General features: G+C 41.9%; 1 protein-coding gene across 1 annotated transcript in view; it reads left to right on the forward strand.

Annotated features, from left to right (window-relative positions):
- Positions 1-20,958, forward strand: part of LOC135208591 (protein dj-1beta-like) — a 41,399-nt gene that overhangs the window by 17,018 nt on the left and 3,423 nt on the right. The window contains exons 2-4 of the mRNA XM_064240942.1: positions 13,480-13,641; positions 16,718-16,787; positions 17,450-17,575. Coding sequence (XP_064097012.1) covers positions 13,480-13,641; positions 16,718-16,787; positions 17,450-17,575 — 358 coding nt within the window. The remainder of the gene's footprint in view (positions 1-13,479; positions 13,642-16,717; positions 16,788-17,449; positions 17,576-20,958) is intronic.

The following is a 20,958-nucleotide window of genomic DNA, read 5'->3' on the forward strand; positions in this document are numbered from 1 at the left end:
GAATCGAGGTTAGATCAGAAATTTTTGGTACTAGCGAATACGGTTTTGCAACTTGGTAATTCAGTTAAGACGTTTTGGAGAAAGCGGCTTCAGGTAAGATGTAGTTTGAGGGTGCGTCTGTCTGTCCTGACACGTCTCTAGACAAAGGTCACTGTCCAGCTCCCCCGCACCGGGAGAAGACATACCGGAAGTCCAAGGAGTCGATCGGGATTTGCCCACAGACAGGCGCCTCTCTTGTTGAGCCTGTTGCGCCTCAACAGGGCTCGGTTAAGCGTTCGAATGATTCAAGCGATTCGTCTCCGGTCGCGCGGCGCTCTTGGCGAGATTCGCTCGTTTCGCGTCCCTTAAAGAGGCGTTCAGGCGCCGATTCTTCGCCTCCTCCAGTCAAGCGGTATAAGGAGCCTGAGAGTAGGGTTGCGCCTCGGCCGTTAGCGGCTCGTTCGTCGCCTCAATCTGTGGCCTTTTTCGCTCCATCTACTAGTAGAGATTGTGGTTTTAGCGCTGTAGCTAGCAGTTCTAAGGGTGTTTCTTTATTTGGCGCTTTTTCGTCTGTTACGCCTGATGCGCCTGTTTCGCCTCGAATTTCGGCGGCTCCGAGCGAGGCGCAAGTAGTTTTTTTTTTTTCCGCCTCCTGCTGAACATTTAGGCTCTTCCAAGCCTACGTTAACTGTTTTTGATTCGTCTCTGGCGCCTTTGTGCAAGCAGTTAGAGATGTTAACAACTGGATGAATGAGTCCAGGGTGGTTCGAACCTTCAGATCCGGTTGTAGTTCCGTCTACTTCTTCGGCGGTATCGGAGAATGAAGAAGAAGTAGAGGAGGAGGATTCACATCACCTCTCGTGTTATTCACGTCTCCTTAGATTTCTTCTGGTATCTTATCCAGAATTATTTTGAGAAAGCGGCTCCGCGCTCCCCAACTTCGACTTTTTTGATGAGGAGGAAACTTCAGACCCTCTCTCCTCCCAAAACTTGTTCTATCTAAAGCGGTTAGACATTCGTTGAAAGAGACGGAGAAATGGATGTCTATGAAAAGAGACTTAGGGAAGGTTCTTTTTGCTTACCCTCCCTCTAAGTTGCTTCGTAAGAGGTATAGGTTTTTATGTAACTGGGGGAAGCTCCTTCTCTGGGAGTTTCTGCCTCCTCCCAGGGAGACTTCTCCAGTTTAATCGACTCCTCTAGAAGATCTGCTTTCGCCGCAGCGAAAGTTTTGTTTCTTTACAGCGCCTGAGTTGGACCACGTTGTAAGAATCAATTTAAACTTTTGGAAGTCTTTAGCTTCCTTGATTGGACTATTGGCGCTTTAGCGGCCAAGATCGAAGACTGTCCTCTTTCTCAGGAGTTAGCAGAGGATTGGATTGGTGTTCTGTCCTGTGCGGACCAAATCCATTAGGGATGGATGTGATGAGTTAGCTTCGCTCATCGCCTTTGGTACCCTTAAGAAAAGGCAACTTTGGTGCTCCTTTGCTTCTAAAAGGGTTACTTCCCAACAGAAGTTTGCTCTCTTGTTTGCTCCTTTTGTGAAAGATAACCTCTTTCCAGACGATGTAGTGTTGTCAATTTCGTCTGCGCTAGATAAGAAATCTACTTCGGATTTACTGGCACAGTCTACTAAGAGACCTAAAGCTCCTTTGGAGACTGTTCCTTCGGTTTCTCCTCTGGCTCAAGCGCCTTTCGAGGGAGAAAACCCAAGCGCTTCTTTCGGCCGAAGTCGAATTTGCGACCTCAGTCTAAGGCCTCGGCCAAGGTTAACAAACCTTCCAAATGAAAGCTCGGTTCTTCATGCACCAGTGGGAGCCAGGCTGGCTCTGTTTTGGGAGGAATGGGAAAACAGAGGAGCAGAAGCCTGGGTAGTGCAAGTACTCAAGTTCGGCTATCGTATTCCTCTCGTTTCACCTCCCTCGCTCTCACCTGTGCCAATTCCATTCCAGGCATACTCTCCGGGCTCAGACAAATTTCTGGCGCTAGCCGCAAAGAAGTGGAAGCACTTGTTTCTCAAAGAAGCCAATAGAACAGATAGAAGGGGATTTTCCTCCAGGCTTTTACAATCGCCTTTTTGTAGTTCCCAAGTCATCAGGGGGCTGGAGGCCGGTTTTGGATGTGAGCGCCCTGAACTTGCATGTCCAGAAAACAAAATTTCATATGGAGACCACTCGGTCGGTTCTGGAGTCCATCAGACAGGGGATTGGATGGTCTCTCTGGACATGCAAGACGCTTATTTTCACATTCCGATACATCGCGAATCTCGGAAGTACCTGAGGTTCATGTTCGAAGGCAAGGGTGTTTCAGTTTCGGGCGCTTTGCTTCGGACTAGCGACCGCTCCTCAAGTTTTCACCAGGGTTCTATCCCCGATAGGAAGCTGGCTGCACATACTAGGAGTAAGAATATCCCTCTATCTGGACGATTGGCTTCTCCGGTCGGAATCAGAGAGTCGTGCATGAAGGACCTTGGAACAACTCTGGATCTGCCAGAAAGTTAGGAATTCTGGTCAACAAACAGAAGTCCCAGTTGGTTCCATCTCAGAGCATCCTTTGTTATTTGGGGATGATTCTGAATGCTCAAGTTTTTCGGGCTTTTCTGTCCCCGAAGAGGGTTCAAGGCTGTCTGGAGACAGTTCAGGAGTTCTTGGACAAAAAGGTAAGTTCTGCCAATCAGTGGATGAGGCTCCTGGGCAAATTGACGTCAGTGGAGAAATTTGTGACGTTTGGGAAGACTGCACATGACCTACCTGCAGTTTTTCCTGAGAGCCTCTTGGTGCAGGAAAGACACAACCAGACTCGATTACCTTTCCTGTCACAGATCAAATAAAAGAGGACCTAAGGTGGTGGCTCTCTCGAGCAAGGTTGGAAGAAGGGTTAGATTTACGACCCATCCTCCCGAACCTACAGTTCTTTTCCGACGCATCGGACACAGGTTGGGGAGCCCTACTGGGAAATCAACGGACTTCAGGAGCTTGGTCCGGAGAAGGAGAAGAAGTTCCACATAATGTAAAGGAACGGTTAGCAATTTTCCTGGGGCTCAGACAGTTTTCGGAGTTTAGTAGAAGGTCGAGTAGTGGCAGTGCATTCCGACAACTCCACGGCTCTCTCGTACTGCGAAACAGGGGGGACTCAGTCTTTCTCTCTATACGAAGTAGCCAAGGATCTCCTCCTGTGGTCAAACGAAGCGAAGGTTCAGCTAGTCCCGAGATTTGTTCCGGGAAAGATGAACGTCCTGGCGGACGAGTTAAGTCGTCAACAGCAAGTGTTACCTCTGGAGTGGACTTTTGGACAACAAGATTTTTGTCAGAAAACTTTGGCGCCTTTGGGGGACGACCGTCCAATAGACCTGTTCGCGACATCAAGGAACAACCCCCCCCCGTCTTCCTCTCTTTTGTTCTCCAGTCCCAGATCCTCTAGCTTGGTCCGGTGGACGCAATGCTGTTGGATTGGTCGGGTCTGGAAGCTTATGCATTCCCTCCGTTTCGTCTAATAAGAGAGGTGCTGAACAAGTTCATGTCGCACACCAATGTAACACTACGTTAATCGCTCCCTTTTGGCCCAGGAAAGAGTGGTTGTCCCGGACCTTCTCCAGTTGTTAGTAGACTTCCCCAAGGACTTCTTCCGCCAGAGAAGTGGCTTCTCAAACAACCTCACTTCAAGAGGTTCCACCAAAACTTGTCCGCTCTAGCTCTGACAGGGTTCAGACTATACGGAAGAATCTTGTCAGAGCGAAAGGATTTTCAAGAAGAGCTGCAGAAGCTATCGCTCGTTGTAGGAGAGAGTCTTTCTAACAAACTCTATCAAGGGAAGTGGAGAATCTTCAGAGAGTGGTGTAGAAGTGCTAAAGAAATCTCTACTTCTGCGACTCTATTAAACAGAAATAGCAGATTTTCTTCTATTTCTTAGGAACTCTAAGAAACTGCTCCTTCGAGGACGATCGGGGAGCCAGGAGATCCATAGAGCCATGCTCTCTTCGGTTTTTCGACTCGAGGTTTGGATATTTCCTCCAATTCATTATCTGTCGGACCTCATTAGGTCTTTCGAAACCACTAAGCTCCCGCAAGATACAGTGGCTTGGAACTTAGATGTGGTGCTTAAGTTCCTCATGGGGCCACCGTTTGAGCCTTTGAAGTCGGCTTCACTCAGGAACTTGACTAGAAGGCACTTTTTCTTATTGCACTAGCTTCTGCTAAGCGTGTCAGCGAATTGCACGCTATAGACAAAAGAGTCTGTTTCTCTCAAGGCAACTGCTGTATTTTCGGTATCTTTGACCTTTCTAGCCAAAAATGAGAAATCCTTCTAATCCTTGCCGAGGAGTTTTGTGGTAAGGAACTTATCTGATTTGGTTGGACATGAGAGGAAGAAAAGGCTCTTATTTCCAGTCAGGGCTATTAAGCAGTATCTGTTTTTGCCACTAAGGGTATTAGAGGACAATCTTCTAAGCTCTGGACCTCGGTTCAAAATCCCTCTCGTCCTCTTTCTAAGACTGCTATATCGTTCTTTATTAGAGAGCTTATCAGGGAAGCTCACTCGCAGTCCGAGAACGACAATCTTTTTCCGTTCTGAGAGTTTAAAGCTCACGAGGTTAGAGCAGTGCAACTTCTTTAGCATTCAGAAAGAATTTATCTTTAGCTTCGATTCTTCAGAGCACGTTCTGGAGATCGAATTCGGGTTTTGCGAGTCATTATCTCAAGAGATAGAAACGGTTTTCGAGAATTTGTAAAACGTTAGGTCCGGTGGCGGTTTCTGGCAGGTGTGTTTGGAAAAACGGCACAGGGGTCTCACCTCTATGCTAACTTTTCACCTTGAATAGGTTGTCGAGTTCAAGGGAAGCTGGGTACTGAGTACCTGGGATACTCACCAGTCTTGTTAGGTCAGATTTTACAATGGTTGGGTATATGTGTTTTTAAATCTGTGTTGTGACAAATGTTTTGTATGATTGAATTTCTGGTCTTAGCCCAGGGCAAGGGCAATCTTTGTTGTTACTATCCTCCGTCAGTCAGCCTTGACTCGCTTGAACTACGGAAGGATTCCACTCCTCCTGTAGAGGCTAACTTTGGTCAAATTCCAATTCCTCTACAATAGTAAGAAGAGCACCGACCAGAGGCAGTAACAGTCTGCTGTAGCTCTCTTACAAGGTAAGGTACAACAGACACCTTGAGTGTTTACTGTATTGCAATAAATGTCACCATTTAAAAATACTAGTGGTCCACTGAATCCACCATTCCCTAAATGTGTAATCACTCTATAATTGTTCGGTAAGACACTACAATAAAAATGAAATTTTCATTATTAAAATGAAGTTTTATTGTATACTTACCGAACAATTATGATTATACCCAACCCTCCCCTCCTGCCCTTAGGTGGACGGACGGGCAGAAAGAATTGGATTCACCTGGGCAGTTGTACCTGGTTCTCCTGCGAGTGGAGGGAGATGACGTCATCACCACCAGTGTTGGCGACGCCGACGCGCTAAATTTGAATTTAGTATCCTGCCGCTCGTGGAAATCACGGCTCTCTAATTGTTCGGTAAGTATACAATAAAACTTCATTTTAATAATGAAAATTTCATATTTCTTCATTCTAGACTTGAAAACGTCTTGGGTTTTTTTTTTATTCTTGACATTGATTCATCAGTTATTAACAAATCAGGTCACACTTTTCTACTTCATAATCATCTGAGAAAAAATTTGTATTTTACCCAAGGTCCTTGAGGGGCTTAAGGCTAGAGGCTGGATAAATGAGCTGCTAGTTCTCTCTCCCTTCTTCCTTTCTCTGCAGGAGAGCAGTCAGGCAGATTCCCTGTTGAACAGGCCATGGAGAAGGTAGATGTGACAATTGGGCTTGTGATGGAGAGCTTCTGCTCATGGTACCACTTTTTGGCAAGTTACTAGGTGGCAGTGGTTAAGCTGTTATCTGAACATATCGATTTTGATTGATCCCCAGACAAATTGCCTTCCAACCTGTGCCAACCTGTCTTAGGGCAACATTTGGTGCTCCAAAATTTCCCAGAGTGAGAGTTCAGATACATCTTACTCTGTTTCAGGGCCCCATCAGTCTTGCATCCTAATGCCAGTAGTTACAGGAGTTAGTGCTCTGCTCAAAATGTGACCAGGAGCATGTTATTTCTTGGTGTAGATTTAATTAACATGCCAGTAAATAGAGAGAGACTTCCCTCCAAAGGAGTGAGTCACCCACATGAAAGGTGATTGTTCACAAAATGATTTGAGTAATTTGTATTTCTCCCAAGTAAAATAATGGGTTTTAAATAAACAATTATACGTTAATGTGTGGTTATTCATGAATCATTGCTGATTTCCTCTTACTGTATGTACAGCTTTCTAAATCTAATTGAAAACATCTTTCAGTGTTGAGGTTGATCAGTTTAAAAAGAAATGGAAATATTCTGACATTTTTCAGATGAGGTATATTTACACAAATATTACTAGTAAATTGACAGCCTATTTGTAGTTGATGATCATTTTTTCATGCATTGTCATTCCTCAAAGGAAAACTTTTTTTATGTATCAACTAAAACCATACAATGCTCTACTTTCAGGTAACAGTGACAGTTTGCTGGTGTAGGTGCGATGGACCCGTCAAATGTAGCAGGATGTGTATATTAACCAGACATGACCCTTACAGCGGTGCAGTTGCTAAAGGCCCTTATGATGCTGTTGTTATTCCTGGTGGAATGCAAGGATCTGAAAATGTTGCTGCTGTAAGTGTATCAGAGCTAATATTATTAATTCTAATTTTCATACATTCAACTTACCTGTCAGATATATACATAGCTATAGACTCCGTCGTTCCCGACAGAACAAAATTTCAAATTTCGCGGCAACTCGCTACAGGTAGGTCAGGTGATCTACCGCCCCTGCTCTGGGTTAGGCAGGGCTAGGAACTATTCCCGTTTTCTAAGCATAATCTCTCTGTCGCCGGCTGTATCAACATTGTTGTTACTTCCTCCTGACTAGAATTCGTTTTTCGCAAACAAAGCTTTTGATCATCTATCGCTGATATTTGGTGACGTACTTGGATCGTTGTTTGGCATTCGCTATCCGTGGACTGTTTTTTTGGACTTGGTTTTTTGGATTTTGTGAATATGTCTGATTCTAGTGTTAGTTTCAGAGTGTGTGTGATTAGGGCTGTAAGGTAGTGAGGATTCCGAAAGCTTCGGTAGATCCTCACACTAGTTGTAGAAGGTGTAGAATTGGTTGAATGTTCAATTGAGAATACGTGTAATGAGTGCGAGAAATTCTGAGTGCACAAGAGTGGAAGAATCTGCTTCTTACTTTGAAGAAGTTAGAGAGAGATAGAGAGAGGAAGAAAACCCATAGAAGGTCTGCCTCTCATGATCTACTTTCTAGCTCTGTAGCTTCTTCCTATGATGATAATGAACATTCTGTTTCAGCCCGTTCACAAATGGCTAATCCCTCTAGTTCGGCTTCGGAAATAGCAGAACTTAGAGCTTCCCTTCAGAAAATGCAGGAAAAAGTCGCAGCATTGGAAGGTAAGCAAAGTGAATGTGACAGTGATATTAGTGTCCCCAGTGTAGTGGAGGGGGCGTCTGGTCGTCTCTGCGACGCTCCCAGGCCTAGACCTCTTCCAAGCTCCCTGGCCCGGAGGAGAAGGAAAGTCGAAAGCCGTACGGGGGTTGTGGAGAATCCCCAACGATCAGGCGTCCCTTCGGCAGAATCGATCGTATCGACTGCTAAAGACCGCTATAAGAGGGTCCTACGAGAGTGCTTTTCGTCGTCGAGTTCGCCTTCTCCGAGAAGAGGGTGGAAGGAGTCGAATCTTTCCCGTCCTTTGAAGAGGTATGCAAGAGCCTGCCAGGCGCCAGGCGCCTGCGGAACATGAGATCAATTCGAGTCCCGAGCGCTTCTCAGAAGGAGGAGCGCCTTCGGTAGTAAAGAGGGCGAGAATACGGTCAGACTCTGAGAATGGAGGAGATCCTAGAGCGCCTTCCAGATCTCCCTCTCCTAAATCGGAAGATTCCTCAACCAAGAGAATCTTGAAGAATATGCAAGAGCAATTAGCCTTGCTAGTAGGAACTCGTTATAAGGAGCCTACTCGTAAGAAGGATGATAGGCTTCCTATTAAAAGATCGAAAGAACTATCTCCTGCCAGGCGCGACGCATCCCTCAGGGGAGTTGTCGCTCAGAGGGGCGGCCATCTCTGGGGGGGGCGGTCGCGCTAGACAGGCGAGAGGTAGGAAAGGAAGCTACTCCTGTCAAGAGTAGGCGCCAACCAGAAGCCAGACTCCGAGTAGGCGTAACGAGCCAGGACAACATTCAAGATCTTCAATCAAGCACCAAGAGCTGGATGAAGAGGAAGATCCTGTTAGGAGTAGAGCACTTATAAGACGGAAAGCTCCTACTAAACACCAGGAGTATTCTGAACTAGTTACTCCTCCCAGGCGCCAGGAGTATTACGAAGCTTATACTCCTCCCAGGCGCCAGGAATATGCGGAATTTAATACTCCTACCACGCGCCAGGAGTATTATGAACAGAATGCGCCTACTAAAACCAGGCAGGAGCATTCCGAGCGCTTTGCGCCTGCCAGGCGCCAGGCGCCTGCTGAAAGCCAGGAGTATTCGAGGCGCTCTGCGCCTGCCAGGCGCCAGGCGCCTGATGAAAATGCGCCTGCCAGGCGCCAGGCGCCTGATGAAAATGCGCCTGCCAGGCGCCAGGCGCCTGAATGAAAATGCGCCTGCCAGGCGCCAGGCGCCTGATGAAAATGCGCCTGCCAGGCGCCATGCGCCTGCTGAAAGTGAACCTGACACTCGTAAGAGAGTAAGAGAGGAGTCAGTAGAAAGGAGAGAACCTTCTCCTTCCGAGTCTCTTAACCCAGAAGATGCCTCGGAGGACGAAATGAAAAAAAGGATCTTCTAATTATAAAGTCCTTTCGTCCCTGCTGTTGGAGGAATATGGAGACTCTTTGACACCAGCTGCTCCTCCTTCGCCACGTTCGCAGTTTTCGAGCACGAAACCACTCAAGTCCTCCTCTTTCCTCAAAATGAAGCCTGCCATTTCTATGAGGAGAGCGCTACAATCTCTTGACTCCTGGTTCAAGAAGAAGAAGGAGTTAGGAAGGACGGTCTTTTGTATGCCTCCCGTCAAACTTACAGGAGGAGAGGAATTTGGTACGAAACGGGAGAGAGGATATAGGATTGTCTCTGTCCGTTTCAGCCGAATCAGATTTCTCGAGTTTGGTGGATTCGTCTAGAAGGCACGCCTTGAATGCAGCAAAGGTTACATGGGGGCTTTCGGAAACGGACCACCACCTCATCAAGAGTCTATTTCGCACCCTAGAAGTTTTTAACTTCTTAGATTGGTCCCTTGGGGTTCTGGCCAAGAAATCTCAAGAAAATGAACAACTCGACCCAGAAACCCTGAAATTGTATCCTAGCCTGCATTGATAGGCTGTTCAGGATGGATCAGCTGAGTATGCTCGCTATATGGTGCAGGAGTGTTAAAGAAAAGAGCGGTGCACAGTGCTTTCCTCACAAAGGCCGTCTCGCATTCGCAGAGAGCCGCCTTATTGTTTGCGCCTCTCTCTGAACACCTTTTTCCATCGCAGTTGGTGAAGGACATCGCGCATTCTCTGGCGGAAAAGGCCACCCAGGATCTCCTTAGACAATCATCAAGGAAGAGTAGGCCTGTGGCTAGTGAGGAGAAGAAAGTGGCTCACCCAGCTCAGAAACAGCCCTTTCGAGGAGGTCTTCCAACTAGACCGATCGCCAGAAGGAAGTCAACCGATAAGAGGGGTAGGTCTTCCTTCCGTGCCTTTAAGAAAAGGGAAGTGAGAGTTCCGTCCTCCAGACACCCGTAGGAGCCAGGCTACAGTATTTTGTGAAAGCCTGGGAAGACTTAGGAGCCAACACTTGGACGATGTCGATCATCAAGAAGGGGTATCGCATCCCATTCAAGGACATTCCTCCCTTGACAACATCTCCGAGGGAATTGTCCGCCAGATACAGGACCAGATGATGACGGACACTCTTCGGCAAATGGTGGAACAGATGTGGAAAAAAGGGCAATAGAACTTGTACTGGATTGCAACTCCCGGGGTTTTACAACCGCTTGTTTCTTGTAACAAAAGCCTCGGGGGGATGGAGACCGGTACTGGACGTAAGTGCGCTGAACAAATTTGTCGAACAACAGAAGTTCAGCATGGAAACGTCTGCCTCAGTCCTTGCAGCTCTACGGCAAGGGGATTGGATGGTGTCCATAGACCTTCAGGACGCATACTTCCACATCCCGATCCACCATTCGTCGAGGAAGTACCTTCGATTTATGTTCGAAGGCAGAAATTATCAGTTTCAGGGCCCTGTGTTTTGGCCTGTCCACGGCTCCTCAAGTCTTCACAGACGTGATGAAAAATGTAGCGAGACACCTACACTTGAAAGGGATAAATGTCTCAATTGTACCTGGACGACTGGCTCATCAGAGCCAGGTCTCAAAAGCAGTGTTTGGAGGACCTGTTAATAACACTGGAGTTGACAAAGTCTTTGGGACTGATCGTGAACCTCGAGAAGTCTCAGATTGATCCCCCAGCCAGAACGTGGTTTATCTGGGGATTCAGATGGATTCTCGGGGTTTTCGAGCTTTTCCATCGCAGAAAGACTAAAGAAAGGCGTGCCACAGTATCGAACTTTCTAGGGAAAGAGCGCACTTCGGCGAGGGAATGGGCTGAGCCTTCTGGGAACCCTTTCCTCGCTCGAACAGTTCTTTCTCCTAGGGAGATTACATCTTCGACCGCTTCAGTTCTTCCTAAGAAGAAGTTGGAGTTGGAAGACAGGTCAGCTATCGGATACGTTTCCAATATCGAAGAAATAAAACACCATTTGAAGTGGTGGTTGCTTCCACTAAAGAAAACAAAGGAGTGTCCCTGCAAGTACGGAACCCAAGCCTGACATTGTTTTCAGACGCCTCGAGGCGGGCTGGGGTGCAACATTGGGACCCAGAGAAGTGTCAGGCACCTGGTCGGCAGAACAGGTGTCATGGCACATAAATTGCAAAAGAGCTCTTAGCAATTCACCTGGCGCTAAGAGCTCGAACACTTAGTCAGAGACAAAGTCGTGCAGATAAATTCGGACAATACGACAGCTCTGGCTTATGTCAAGAAGCAAGGAGGGACGCACTCTTTTGCTCTGTACGAGCTGGCACGGGATCTACTGATTTGGGCGAACCAAAGGAATGTAATTCTTCTAACAAGGTTTTGTTCAAGGGAGAGGAATGTGAGAGCGGACAGACTGAGCAGGAGATTCCAGGTCCCTTCCCACAGAATGGACACTCCACTCAGAAGTCTGTCAGAGCTCTGGCGCCTTTGGGGGTAAGCCTCAAATAGATCTTTTCGCCACATTCCTCTCCAAAAGGATAGATACATTTTGTGCCCTGGTGGAGGATCCCCGAGCTTATGCAACAGACGCCTTTCTCCTGGACTGGTCAGGAATAGACGTTTACGCTTTTCCCCCCCCTGTTCAAGATTCTGGGGGAATAGTCAGAAAATTCGTGGCATCCGAAGGAACCAAGATGACTCTGATCGCTCCGTATTGGCCAGCCTCAAATCTGGTTCACAGAGGTGATGGAATGGACAGTGGACTTCCCCAGATCTCTTCCAAACAGAATAGATCTGCTCAAACAACCCCACTTCGAGAGGTACCATCAAAATCTACCCGCTCTTGCTCTGGACTGCCTTTCGACTATCGAAAGACTCTCAGAGCGAGAGGTTTTCTCGCCAGGCAGCAAATGCAATTGCTAGAGCCCGCAGATCATCTACGAGACGAGTGTACCAATCGAAGTGGGAAGTTTTCAGAAACTGGTGTATGGTCGAAGAAGCTGTCCTCTTCCAGTACCTCTGTGACCGAAATTGCAGATTTCCTTCTGTTTCTTAGACAAGAGTCGCATCTCTCGGTACCAACTATTAAGGGGTACAGGAGTATGCTCTCAGCAGTCTTTAGAAACAGAGGATTAGATCTAACGAATGACAAGGATTTGCACGACCTCATTCGTTCATTCGAAACATCTAAATCACACGAACCTAAGGTTCCAAGCTGGAACTTGTAGATGTGGTTCTTAAATTTCTTTCATCAGATGAATTCGAACCACTTCACACTGCTTCGTTCCGTAATATCACGAGAAAGTGTTTGTTTCTGATGTCTCTTGCAACGGCAAAAAGAATCAGTGAGTTGCACGCCCTTGAATCAAGAGTTGGCTTCAAAGGAGACTCAGCAATTTGTTCATTTCAGTCCCTTTTTTCTGGCCAAAAATGAAAACCCTTCGAATCCCTGGCCCAGGAGCTTCGAAGTTAAAGGACTTTCTAGCTTGGTGGGCAGAGAGGCAGAAAGATCCCTGTGCCCAGTTAGAGCTCTAAATTTTATCTGGACAAGGAAGAAGCAGTTGGGGGGTTCGCAGAAAAGTCTTTGGTGCTCAGTGAAAGACCCCAAGAGAGCAATGTCTAAGAACGCATTAGCCTTCTTTGTGAGAAGTGTTATCACAGAGGCTCATAAGAAGTGTCCAGATGATTCGTTTAATCTCCTAAGAGTGGGAGCCCACGAAGTTAGAGCAATCGCAACCTCGCTGGCGTTCCAAACAAGAAATATGTCACTAAAGAACATTTTGGATACAACTTATTGGAGATGCAACTCTGTGTTTTGCATCCCATTATTTAGACGTACGAGTTACGTATGATAAATGCTTTTCGTTAGGTCCGTTTGTGTCAGCACAGACGGTTCTGGGTAAAGGAGAAAGCACCAATCCTTAAAATTATGTACGTAACCCTCTTGTCGGATGTGTTCTCGGGTTTTCGGTGGATGGGAGTGTCAGTTGTCGCACAGGCGGCCTTCACTTCTCTTTATTTGAAAATCGAGTGACATCTGACTATTAGAGGGGTACAAAAATTTGTTATTTTTGTATGTATGATTTTCGAGTTTGTGGTTGTTTGCAAAGAGTTTGGGGATAACTCTAGGCAATCTTAGAACTAACACGGGTTAGGATCGGGTGATCGGGATTGGTTGTGTGCTCCTTAAATTAGTGCGTGTGTCATATAACGGATGTGCTCGCCTATGACAAACGCCATTTAGGATTCTGTCGTAAATAGAGAGAGACTTCCCTCCAAAGGAGTGAGTCACCCACATGAAAGGTGATTGTTCACAAAATGATTTGAGTAATTTGTGTTTTTCCCAAGTAAAATAATGGGTTTTAAATAACATTATACGTAATGTGGTGGTTATTCATGAATCATTGCTGATTTCCTCTTACTGTATGTACAGCTTTCTAAATCTAATTGAAAACATCTTTCAGTGTTGAGGTTGATCAGTTTAAAAAGAAATGGAAATATTCTGACATTTTTCAGATGAGGTATATTTACACAAATATTACTAGTAAATTGACAGCCTATTTGTAGTTGATGATCATTTTTTCATGCATTGTCATTCCTCAAAGGAAAACTTTTTTATGTATCAACTAAAACCATACATGCTCTACTTTCAGGTAACAGTGACAGTTGCTGGTGTAGGTGGCGATGGACCCGTCAAATGTAGCAGGGATGTGTATATTAAACCAGACATGACCCTTACAGCTGCAGTTGCTAAAGGCCCTTATGATGCTGTTGTTATTCCTGGTGGAATGCAAGGATCTGAAAATGTTGCTGCTGTAAGTCTAGCAGAGCTAATATTATTAATTCTAATTTTCTTTGTTTTAATTTTGTTTCAGCCATCATTCATTAGTATCTGTTTTATGCACTATTCACCAACTCCTCTTGTTATAATACAAATCTATGAATGGCAGGGTTTAGGGTAAAGTAAAATGATGCCCAGTTTCACATGATTTTCCCAAAATTTTAAAGCAAAACTGAAATTTTGCTTTACAAAATTTTAGCACACAAAGATCAGTTGCTCCTTGATCTATTTCCAAGGGAATTTTTTATACCCACCAGTTGTGCAGGTATAGTCACACTTTACACAAATGGGCATTTAGTGAAGACTCAGGTGGGTGCTATTCATGATAAGTGTTTGTTTTTGCATTTGGTGTGCTTAGTGAGAAGTGTATGGAACATAGAACTGTGTATACAGATTAGCCAACAGATTTCCAAGGTGGGCAAGAAACGTAGATGCACTGAATTATAGTGTGTTTACTTTTCTAAGATCGCTCTGGTGTAGTCTGGTAGAAAAGACAGAGTTGTCATATCTGCTTAGACCTTGGGAGTCCAGAGAAGGGTTTCCTTAATTTTTGTTCTATAATTATAGAAGCGCTGAATGACCTGCTGGCTCTGGTGTTTGGTCTTGGGCCATAAATTCATGAATCATTCAATCTACTAAGACTATGGGGATTAATTTGTTTGGTTCATCTTATAAGAAAAGACATTCACTCATTCCTATATATTTTCTGGAAACTGGTATGTATTTGAGTGTGTCAATTGCGCTGTCCATGCTTATCAGGGTGGCTGATCAAGAGTGAGTACCCTTTAATGATATTGACCATGACCTTTTTAAATCCCCTTACGAATCATAGGACCCCTAAACTCAGATCTGGCAATGCCTGGCAAAAAATATGCCATATCTTCATTTTTATTAATGAAACAGGTTTTAACCAGAATAGACAAAATAAGATATATTTAAAATATCAGATGGAAACAAAGAACTACACTTAAAGAAATTGAAACCATTTCAGTAAACATCATGAAGCTAATATGATTACCATACCAATAAAAAATTTGGCAACTTATGATATCTGAACAAGCCACACCACAGCGATCATAGAAAAGTAAACATACTATAGTCCATCTAAGCATGGTCAGAGACTGATCATTTCCAGTTAGTATTTTTCAGCAGTAGCTCTTCATATGTTTTTTCCTTGAAGGTGCCCCTGCCTTCCAAGAGTGCAAGAGTAGTGGAGTATGCAAAAAAGTCTTAATCAAGGGTGTTGGTGTGTATTTATTCACACCTAGATTGACCTTCTTAAGATACCTGACAAGCCTCAGGCATCCAGCCAGAATGCCTGTAACTAAAACATTGGATCACTGACTGTGAGGTCCTGTCTCAGCCCAAATTTCAGATGATTAATTTGGCCACCCTTATCTGATAATACTGATTTGACAGTTGTATTTGATGGGTACAGTGATCTACAATGCCAGATTGAAGATGTCTGGTTAGAAGTGCATTCATTCATTAAAAATAATTTTAAGGTTTCTAAAGGTTCTCTTGTCAGTTTCAAGCTGTGACATGGCCTTACAAACCCCAGCTCACAATAAAGTATCATGCGCTGAATGGCCCCTCGGCTCCGGCGCTTGGCTGTGCCAAAAATTTTATAATCTAATCTAACAATAAAGTATTTCAAGCTACAGAGTTTAGGAATAAGATGGCAAGCACGTATTTGTTTCCGAATGTTTGACATTGACATTGCTTGGCTAAACTTTACAGAGGTTACATAGCCAGTAACTTGCTCAGTAGCATTTTTTGCTTTAGTGTTGTAAATTTTGTATGCTTTTGTGTTGTAGAGGTTGGTCATGCTGAGCAGTTGTTGTGTCTGCATGATGATTGTAAGGCATCCTGTGATTTTTTTGACAGCCAATTCTATCAAGATAGGTTGCACATACATTTCATCAAGGACACATTAGTTATAGTACAGTAATGGATAGTTTCTGAATTGATAGTTTGCAGAATATCCTGCAAAGACAAAGTTATCTGCAGAGAATGGTTATATTATATCAAGTTTGATGTTTTCTTAGTACAACAGCTTCTTCAACCTGTGAACTATGGCATAATTGAATGGTTTTTATGTTGGACTTTGATATACATAAGAGTTTCACCTCTGAGGTATTACATGGTACTCCTCAAATCATTGATGTTCCAAGTCTTGCCTAGGAGCATAACTGATTATAGCTTGAAACTTTATTATGAATTTAAAAAATGCAAGAGATGTGGATAATGAGATCATTGATGTTCAACCAGGATTGATGTCCCATGTCTTGCTGTGGAGCGTAACTGCTTGTGACTTGAACCTTGATTATGAATTTCAGAGAGGCAAAAGACATGGATAATGAGGGATTGACGTCAAAATACCCATATCAGGACATTATCATGATAGTAGTACATATTGAAATGTTGATTTACGTTTTATGATAAGCATACATACATATATGGTTAGGTGACAAATGTGATCATGGGTACATGTTCACCAAAGAATACTGCTGCTGCTGATAATAAGAACAGTCCAGTATCCAATAATGTGGCTGCCCATCACCTAATGGTTCAGCATCACTCATATACAGTACATACACTGATAATCCCAAGGCTGTGTCCAGTAACATGTTCTTAGATTCCCGACTAGAGATTAAGCTGAGAAGTCACTCATGTCCAGAAAAAGTCGCTCACTTCAGTAAGGCAGCTATTTCACTGAAGCATGGCACCAAACAAAATGGTTATTGTAAGGTTTTCTTTTATTCTGTACTAAGTCTGTTATTTCAGTATTTAAGATTACAAAGACATTTAGGTGTAAGCAGTTCACATTCCAATACAATACATTACAGTACATAAATGGAAAAGTTTATTTTCAGTATGAAATAATTGAAATATAGAAGAGACATCCCTGAGGTATACTGTATATTTAAGAATTTTATCTGAATGGAGGAAATATTATGATAGTAATTTTTTTTAATGAAATACATTATAGTACAAATTTAGATCGTGAGAGATTTTAACAAAAGTATTTCATGTAATATTTTCTTTAGAGTGATGAAGCAAAGGCACTCTTGACAGAGCAAGAGAAGGCTGGCAGAGTGATTGCAGCTATTTGTGCTGGTAAGTGTTAAATGTTCATGTGTACAGGAGATATTTTATGGCTGTAATTGTTTTACCTTGTTCAACAGCTTTGTCATGAAGTTTCCGATTAAATTGTGAAGTTAATGTGTGCTTTAGACTGGTTCTGGCCAACAGCAAGTTTAACTCTTGAGAACAACTTAATTTTTGCACAAAATAATAGTGATATTTTCACACCCATGATTCCTTATTAGGTTTACTGTAATGTAAATTTATTTGAACTTGTAGATTTCTGGGACCTAAGTAGCTGAGGTAATTAAACTTGTTGTAAAACATGGAACAATCAAGGAAAATGTGTTGGATTCTGATAAAAAAGGCAGCATTTTCATTTAATCAGTAGTTGTTTCATAAATACAGCTGTTGTAAATAGCATCTATTTACAATATCAAATTTCCCTGTGACTCAAACCAAATGATTTATTGGTTTATTGTGGAATTTTAATAAAGGTTAAAATTTTTGAGGGAATGAAAATGCAATGTTAATTGTAGATTGTAGTTTTGTTAAATGTTAGTACCATTTCATGCAGCTCATAAGGAATTTAGGAGTACACACTAGATTATAGTTTCATAAAGTTAAATATGTTAGTATTTTAGAGGCCTTTTTTTTCATGTTCATTTTACTTATTTTTTTCTTTCTTTACTCAGCACCTGCAATTTGCCTCCCAGCACATGGAGTTGGAGAGGGAAAGAAGGTGACTTGCTATCCATCTTTAGAAAAGAAATTCCCTCCTGGAAAGTACACGTTCCAACCAGACAAGGTGGTGGTTGATGGTAAGTGGCATACCTTATTTCTAGTTCACACTAAAAAAGCTCTGAGATGCTCCTTTACATTGTTACTGCTCCAGGTAAAGACACTTTATCAGAATATTAAAACACCTTCTTGGATGTACCATAGTGTTTTTTTATTATAGATCAACAGTACAATCTGGAAAAAATTCAGCCTCAGAAATAGATGGCAGCTTTGTCAGCAAATCGGATATAGTAATCGTTTGTACTCTGAAAAAAATTATTGACTAGGCTTTGCCATGAAGAAGAAAATTATTGACCGGACTCTGCCAAGCAGTCATAGTTTGTGGTTTTTCTTAGCACTGAGAAGACATACATTATTATTATTATTATTAGACATACATTATTATTTATTATTATTATTTTTTTAACCCTTAAACTTCGACGAAAATTGTCTGTTGGGTACTTAATTGACGTACGAAACGTCAATGGAAACAAATTATTTAAAATTTCACGGAAAAAGTTATAGGCCTACTTGGTGAAAACTTTTGAATCACGCACCTTGAGGGATGCTGGGAGTTCACGGATCAAGCTGTTGTTTTGTTTACAAGCGTTACACATGCACGCATGCGCGAATTTCTTCTTGCACTAAAAAGCATCAGCAACACATCTCAGAAATTATTTTGTCACTGACATAATTTTTGCACCATTTTATATGAGCCATTACATAGAGTTTTATATATGAAAATGTGCACAATTTCATGTAGAATACAACAAAAAAACAGCCCATAGTTGTAGCTTTTATCAGTTTTGAAATATTTTCATATAAATAAAGATTAGTGCCAAAATTTCAACCTTCATTTTACAACAAATTGGAAGTCTCTAGTCTAGCACAATATTTTTATTTATGGTGAATTTTTGAAAAAAACTTTCTCCTACGTCCGCCGAAAAAATCAGAAATTTTTTTGTCCGATTGTCGTAATGTTTCCACCATTTTATATTAGCCGTTACATAAAGTTTTATATATGCAAATGTGCACAATTTCATGTAGAATACGACCAAAAACAGCCCATGGTTGTAGCTTTTCTCTGTTTTGAAATATTTTCATATAAATAACAATAATTGCCAAAATATCAACCTTTGGTCAACTTTGACTCGACCGAAATGGTAGAAAAATGCAATTGTAAGCTAAAACTCTGCATTTACCTTCATTTTGCAACAAATTGGAAGTCTCTAGCACAGGATTTTGATTTATGGTGAATTTTTGAAAAAAAACTTTTTCCTTGTGTCCGTGCAGTAACTTCCAAATAAATCAGAAATTTTTTCGTCCGATTGTCGTAATGTTTCTAATGTTTTATATTAGCCGTTACATAAAGTTTTATATATGAAAATATGCGCAATTTCATGAAGAATACAACTAAAAACAACCCATGGTTGCAGCTTTTATCAGTTTTGAAATATTTTCATATAAATAACGATAAGTGCCAAAATTTCAACCTTCAGTCAACTTTGACTCGACCGAAATGGTCAAAAAACGCAATTGTAATCTAAAACTATTACATTTTAGTAATATTCAATCATTTACCTTTATTTTGCAACAAACTGGAAGTCTCTAGCACAGTATTTTGATTTATGGTTTATGGTGAATTTTTGAAAAAAAAACTTTTTACTTACGTCCGCGCAGTAACACTTTTGAAAAAATCAGAAATTTTTTCGTCAGATTGTCGTAATGTTTGCACTGTTTTTTATTAGCCGTTACATAAAGTTTTATATATGAAAATATGCGCAATTTCATGTAGAATACAACAAAAAACAACCCATGGTTGTAGCTTTTATCAGTTTTGAAATCTTTTCATGTAAATAACGATAAATAGAAAAAATTTGACCTACGGTCAACTTTAACTCGACCGAAATGGTAGAAAACTGCAATTGTAAGCTAGAACACTTACAGTCTAGTAATATTCAATCAATTACCTTCATTTTGCAACAAACGGGAAGTCTCTAGCACAATATTTCAAGTTATGGTGAATTTTTGAAAACAACTTTTTATTTTTTACGTCCACTCGTTACGAATTCATGCATTATATTGGGATAATGTTTTCTCTTTGTTGCTTTGATCGTTTTACAATTCGTTACATACCAAAATCATTGCAATTAAGTTTACAATACAATGAAAAAATAATTAACTCATTAACTTTAACCGTTTTGCTCACTGTGCAATTTGTATACAATTATATATGAAATTTTTTTTCGTGCTGTCATATATTCCAATATTTATATATGATAAGGATATTTTTTTTCATTTCTCATGGTTGCATACTAAACTTTAGGAAATGACAAAAAAAGTAGCCAAAAATGGACTCTTAATCTTGAAAACTAAGCTTGCTGTGATTAAAAAAAAAAAAAAAAAAAAAAAAAAAAAAAAAAAAAAAAAAAAAAAAAAAAAAAAAAAAAAATTCCGCTTCGGCGCTCACTCTCAAACGCCCCCAGCATACGGGAGACACTTTCGGAAATACCAGCTCGGCGTTTAAGGGTTAAGCAGCCATTTCCAACTAAGTCAAGAAGACGTACGACACTAGCTGAAGATTTATCATTAAGTAAATGTTCTAATTGGGTACTAGTCTGTAACGTGCTCATTAAAGTGTGAGTTTTTAATAACACATTATTTAGACTGTAAGTTATCCCACTTGGTAGTATCATGTTTTGATGCTACTCTTATTAGCATCACAGTTGTTGATTTTGCTCAGTACTCCACGATTAGCAATGGATTTTAGACAATGGGTGTAACTTTTCTGCATCTTGAATAGTTGTCTTCAAGTTCAGTTGGTGGAGGAAAGTGGAAATCTCATTCCTGTCATACAAAAATACAGAATTTCAGCATTAAAGTAATGAATTTTGTTGACAACTTTCAGCAAGAAATTTCAATGGCCACTGAAAATACATGAAGGTACCATTGACTTTAGCATGGGAGAAAAGAAGTCCTTACTTGGAATTGTACCGATTGTACTAAAGCCATGGTATACTAGACTATAGTATTGAAGGCTTCTTCTAGCATAGGAGAAAAGAAGTCCCTACTTGGAATTGGACCGATTGTACTAAAGCCATGGTATACTAGACTATAGTATTGAAGGCTACTTTTTTTACAAGTTACGTTGAGTGTGCCACAGGATTAGGAAGGGTATATCTTTAAAATCAAGACTACCTAGTTAGAACTGTGTATATATATAAAGTAGGTGCCGAAAGTCTTTACACCCCAGTGCAATTTAGGCAAACCCATTTGCACGCGCACCTTTTTCGACCTGTAAAGGAATGGAAAAATTTAGTCATATTGAAATGATGTGTCAGTTTACCTTAGGTTTTCTAGTATTTGGTTGCACCAAATTTGTTCTCCTTAGCTGCCTTCAGCCGTCGGGGAACACTTTCAATGA

The sequence above is a fragment of the Macrobrachium nipponense genome, chromosome 35 (genome assembly GCF_015104395.2).
Source record: "Macrobrachium nipponense isolate FS-2020 chromosome 35, ASM1510439v2, whole genome shotgun sequence".
In the NCBI taxonomy this organism is placed as follows: domain Eukaryota; kingdom Metazoa; phylum Arthropoda; class Malacostraca; order Decapoda; family Palaemonidae; genus Macrobrachium; species Macrobrachium nipponense.